Source organism: Echinops telfairi, unplaced genomic scaffold, assembly GCF_000313985.2.
Source record: "Echinops telfairi isolate 266 unplaced genomic scaffold, ASM31398v2 ScPeMD7_7468;HRSCAF=8506_1, whole genome shotgun sequence".
NCBI classification, from domain to species: domain Eukaryota; kingdom Metazoa; phylum Chordata; class Mammalia; order Afrosoricida; family Tenrecidae; genus Echinops; species Echinops telfairi.
This window is the reverse complement of record NW_022111370.1, coordinates 6,428,941-6,434,683: the sequence shown is the minus strand read 5'-3', so window position 1 is coordinate 6,434,683 and position 5,743 is coordinate 6,428,941. Positions and strand designations below refer to the sequence as shown.

Genomic DNA, 5,743 nt, shown 5'->3' with positions numbered 1-5,743 from the left:
GTGACTGAAGTACAGCGTGGTGTCGCCAGAAGAAAAGAAGACTCAGCCCCTGCCCCGCTCCCAGAGCCCCCCCAGGGGGTTGGCGCGTGGAGCAGAGGAGGGGTGAAAAGTCTTGGGATTTAAATTTCAAGGTCTTCAAACATTTTTAATATTCATGCTCAATCCTATCAAGCCAAAGGCGCGGGGGCGGGGAACACAACCGATATCAGTGCTAATACATTCCTTGTGTGTGTGTGACTTCCAATTGTAATCACAGTTTTCACATTTGGAGTGGGGTGTTGAGAAAAAGAAAAAGAAATCACACACAAGGAACACACAGAAGGGAACCGGCGATGGTCATTTATTTAAATTAGCTTACTGCCAAGGGGGCGTCGGGGAAGCTTAAACATTTTCACTTGTATGGTGGCATTTCTGGTCACCTGAATGAAGGAGTAAGGGGCAGAAAGTTCACTACCATCACCGAGATGCATACAGCCTGGCCTAATAAACTTTCTTAAATCCGATCATAAAGAGTTGAAAGCCTACCCCTTAAAATAACGGTAAGGGAATGGTCATATACTTTCAGTGAGATATATCTATCTATCTATCTATATAACTGATTTTATATATATATATATATAAAATCTTGCAGCTAAAGCCTCAGGAAATGAAGGAACAAGTACTGCGTTGATTATGAGTATTGCTGTTGTCCTTAGCCAGTATTTCCACATCCTATCTGTACTCTTCTGAGCAGTATTGATCTATGTGACCAGCCAGTTGTGTTCTGCCAAAATACATGAGACCCCGAGACCCTTCAGGTCTGGGAATCTGAGGAAAAGACAGGGTTGGCCCTTTGGAAAACGGAAGTCCCCTTCAGCAGACTGAGAAATACAGCAACCACCAACAAGGGCACAACGAAGACTTCCTCTTCATTCCATGGGCTTCTTGACGAACTTCCACTGAGATTCGGTGTAGGAGCGTCTGCATTTTCCAGAACAACTCACACAGAGCATCATCCATACTGTGTGTTGTGGTCGGCTTTCTAAGGCATTCACATGATACAAAAGAAGGTCAGGTCCTACATGCTCTCGGGCACTGGATTTCTTTCAGCTGCCATGAAGATGAGGCAGGAGGTGATAGACCACAGGTGAGGATGAGCACTTTAAGGTGAGTGTGACGCAGATGCCAGAAACAGCTTCAGCTCAACAAGAATGGCCAACACTCCAAGAAAGCACCAGGAGGAAGATGTCTTACACACACACACACACACACACAAGCATGCACGCACGCATAAACCACGCCAACAGCCACCCAGTCAATTCTGACTCATAATGGCCCTTTGTCCAGGGAAAGTGCCGAAGGAAATTACAGGGTCCTGTCTTCCCTACCCCTTCTATCGACTGTGTTTGTTGCCTAGTCGACATCTGTTCATTGAGCACCTACTTTGCCCCCGCCCCACCCCACCTACCACCACCACCATTTGTCAGTACATTTATCCGACTGTCGGGGCTTGTGGGCTGCTGCGATGCTGGAAGCTATGTCACTGGTATTTCAAATACCAGGAGGGTCACTCAAACTGGACACGTTTCAGCAGAGCTTCCAGACCATGTAGAAGGACACGGCTTCCCCCTTGGAAGAAAGGAGCAGCCGAAAACTGTGTGAATAATTCTGTGGTGTGTAGGGTCCCTGTGGGTTGGAGCTGACTGGAGGATACTTAACCACAACAGCACTTTGCCCCTCATTTTGCCCCACTATTCCAGCTTCGTTCAGTACCACTTGTGGATTTGAGCTGAGAAGGTGAGCAAGGAAATCGTATCTGTGCTCTTCAATTCAAAATACTTTTCTCAGAGGAAAGAAAACCAGAGCTTTTGCAGAGGGAACTTTAGTTTCAGAATGAAAAGGATGATGCAGGTAATTTGCAGGTGAGGAGCCAAGGTCCAGGCCCAACTAGTTAGGGAACAGCAGAGAGAAGTTGGAAACCAGAGGAACGTTCCATCCAATGCCCTTCCAAGGAAGCAAATTGGATTTGATGCGATCGGATGGGTAGAAATGCCTAAGTCCCCAGAGAGAACACCCGGATGTTAGGCACAGGAATGGAAGGGTATGCAGGTACACATTGTGGTTCTTTGGGAATTTCCTTCTGAAAAAAGGAGTTTTCTAGAACATGTCGCAAAACTTGGTCCACTGGGCATTTCCACTCACTGACTCGCTGGCATTCTTTTTTAAGCCAAGTCTATGTTCCCAGATTCAAAAAGGCATGGAGAGTTGAAAACATTGCATAGATATGTGTGTGTGTGTGTGTTACTTACAAGGTTGTAAGAAATAATTATGGAAGTGGGCCCCAGGAGGGGGAGAGAGGTCTTCCTTCCTGCATTGCTTAAATTCAAAAAGTGATTGCACAACAACCTGCTCGTGTCCATGTGCAAGCAAACTAGAAACCCTCCGTAGTCCCTTGGGATCTATCTTCTTACAACCCACCCCTCTATGGGGCTTGGAAGGTGTAACTTTTCAGTGAAAAGTGATTTTTTTTTAAGTACTTTCCAATTGGACATAGGGTGCTGAGTCACCCTTTAATGTTAAGAATTCAATATCTTAGGAGCAATGATTTCTTTCATTGCCTTTTCTCATGAAATAAAAACCGATGTGTGGTGGTATGTTTATGTACTGCTTGGCCAAAAAGAGGGGGTTGGGGGAGAGGGTCTAGACCATGCTTGGAACAATGACAAAAATCTATCTAGCTAGGGTTAGGAGAAAAAGCCAGGAGACAGTTCATGGTAGTGGCTTCTTGTCACAGTCGGAGAGACTTAAAAAAAAAAACTATAAGAGACTGCCATTGCTAGCTGTCCTCTCCCCACTCTTGAGCTCTGTCTGAAATGGTGTTCTCTATACAGAGCAAAATCTTTCAAAGTCATACTTCATAATCCGAAAGTTGAGTCTCTAAGTTTAGCTCTCACAAAAGATAATGTGTCATTCTGCAGACCCGTAACTGTGAATGGGAGGCTTCTCGAAGATCTTTTCTCAAATAGGGAACAATCATTGGGACCTTGCTCTTCTGCCCTGCATATGTTGATGAGTGACAGGGTCAGCAAGTCACTCAAAAGAATCTCCGGGGTCAGAAATGTCCCAGTCCTATGTGAGGACCCCAGGAGAAATGGGGGCTCAAGACAGCCTCCTGGGTTCCTAACTGCACGAGGATGGAGTGCCTCTTCCAGAACTCCTCAGAAACTTTCCAAAACATCAGGTGAACACAGGCTGTTTTTAAATTCCGTTGTTGATCAAGAGTTGACTCATAATGGCCTCTAATCTATTTTTTTAACACCAAGCATACTTTACATAGCATTTAAGGAAACAATTATGTATTAAAATTGATGGGTGCCTGAACTACCTAAAACATTTTCCCATCCTCCTAATTCTGAAAGCAAGCTACTTCAACCAATAGTGTGTCCTGCACCCCCAGAAAATTAAAGATTCCAACATATAATGACTACAATGAACTGAATGAAACACACACACACACACACACAATTTATTGTTAACAGCTCACCACCCTAAGCAACACAGGGGTTAACACTTCCATAGAAGCTGCTAGATTCTCGGGAGAGCAATTGTATCAATTTTAGTTAACATCTATGATGGATTAACATGTAAAGAAAATAGCAGTGATAAAAAAAAAACAGCTCAGTTGGGAGAGAGAGAGAGAGAGAATATCAAGTCCTTCTCCAGGAGTTAGCCAATCAGAAAGCAGGTCACATCTTGTTAGCTGCATTAAATACATTAAACGTCATGGATTCTCCATGGCTCTCGGTTGACAATTCCAGCATGTGTGTTTTATTTTATAACACAACCTTAAGTGAGTCCTTTATTTCCTCCCCCCCCCACCCCAGAACTGGGAGTCTTACAACCCTCAATTTGAAATTCCACCACAGCTATTCCCTTTAAGAATAAAAACCTATTTGGCCGTACATGCTCTGGGCATTTGCAGCCTGCAGAATAAACGTACATTCCCAGCAAGTTCCACTTCCTCAAGTGACTTGGGTGGACCCCACTACAAACTCCTTTCCAGAACACTTTGCACAAAGACCCAACTTGCAGGCACCTGGAAACGCAGCAGTGGCCAGACCCGCCCCTCAAAGTTAGCTCAGCAGAAAAGTCAACTGGCATTAAATATTTAAATAGCAGGAGGCGAGGCTGGAGTTTTGCATTTAGAAAGTTCTGAAGTGGCTCCCTTTCAGCTCCAGGCGTCTGGTCCCCTTGGAGGCTGGGTCTTATCCCTCCAGGGTCCCAAGATCAAAAGTATGCAAAACCTAGACCTCACTCAAATGCAGATCCAGCTCCTGGGAAAGATAGGGCTGCCTGGGAGGCACTCACCCTACTAGTGTGGAAAGTCAGGACTCCCCCACCCCCACCCACCCAACAGGGCCACTGATTGCTGAATCTAAGTAACGTGGCTATTTACAAACACGCGTCCCCTCCAGGGGTAGTTCTGATAGTATACTGACTGAACCTTCTTGCCCTATACCTGGATTCTCAGAACTTCGCAAAGCAAAGGCAGGTCACTGCAGACTTCCTTAGGGACTGGCTTTTAAAAAATCATTCTCCGGATGGCAAAGGACCAGGAACCCTCTAGCAATGCTGTCTCCACACACTCGAACCGCTGGACTCCGAACCTGCAAACCCGACTCCCGGGGGAAGCAGAGGATCTGGAGAGGCAAGCGCTAGGTTGTCTGTTTCAAGATTCCAGCAGAAAGTGTCCCCTGTCCTCCCAGAGTTGCAGTCCCTGGAAGCTCGGGTGTTCCAACTAGTGACTCGATCCTGGAGCTCTTTCCCAGGGACACGGCAGTATCTAGTGGGACACTTCCCATGAAATTCCTCCTGAAACCCTAGGAGATGCCCGCTGCACAGTTGGAAGGCAAACACACACACACACACACCCAGGGGCTGAAGAACTTACCTCTGTGCGCGATTGCAGTCTCTTGTTCATCTCATAGACTCGGTACTCTGGCTGCACCATGTACGGGGTATGCCGCCTATAAAATGGGCCGAAAGGCGAAGAATAGAAGGGGTCCTGGGGGGTGCTGGACATCTTGCCGGCTGGTGGAGAATCGAGCTCAACAGAGTAGCAAGAACGTCCATGCAGAGCACATGGGCTATGTTCTTCGCGGTTCAAAGTAGGCGAACGCACCCCCGCGCGCGCACACACATCCACGCGCGCGCGCGCGCACCCCGAGCAGGCAGGCAGGCAGGCAGGCAGCCGGAGCGCGCGGGCCGGGAACTGCTGCGGGGGCCCACGCCGGCGCGAGCCGAGAGGGAGAGCGGGAGAGGAGGCTGGGAGAAGGGAGCGGGAGGGAGGGCGAGGAGGCCGAGAGGAGGGAGCTCCAGAGAGGGAGGGAGGAAGGGAGGGAGGCGAGTAGTGAGGGAAGGAGGGAGAGAGACACTGGATAGCTTTAGGCATCTCTGCTTGTTTTTTAAAGAAGCGGTTTGTGGAGAGGTCATTTCCTGTCCACACTGGGAACTCCTTCGCAAATATCATGCTGCTCACAATCTGACAGAGGGCTAAGGTTTGGGTTGCGTTTTTTGTTTGGGGGTTTTTGCCTTTTGCTTCCTCCTGCCAGGAGCCTTCACAACCTGATTGCTAAGCTTGTTAGCATAGAGGTGGTTAGCCACTCCGTTCACCCCAAAGCCCCTCCACTTGTCATGTATCAGAAATGTGATTACAACCAAGCCCAGAACTCACTCACAGGCAGAGATCGCCCTCCATCCCACA

The 5,743-nt window shown here is 47.7% G+C and overlaps 1 protein-coding gene across 11 annotated transcripts in view; it reads right to left on the bottom strand.

Annotated features, from left to right (window-relative positions):
- LDB2 (LIM domain binding 2) overlaps positions 1–5,138 on the bottom strand; it is a 439,908-nt gene extending 434,770 nt beyond the window's left edge. For all 11 annotated transcript variants that reach the window (XM_004707764.2, XM_013005956.2, XM_045284395.1 and 8 more), the window contains exon 1: positions 4,931–5,138. In XM_004707764.2, coding sequence (XP_004707821.1) covers positions 4,931–5,062 — 132 coding nt within the window. In that variant the 5' untranslated portion in view covers positions 5,063–5,138. The remainder of the gene's footprint in view (positions 1–4,930) is intronic.
- Between the last annotated feature and the right edge of the window lie 605 nt (positions 5,139–5,743).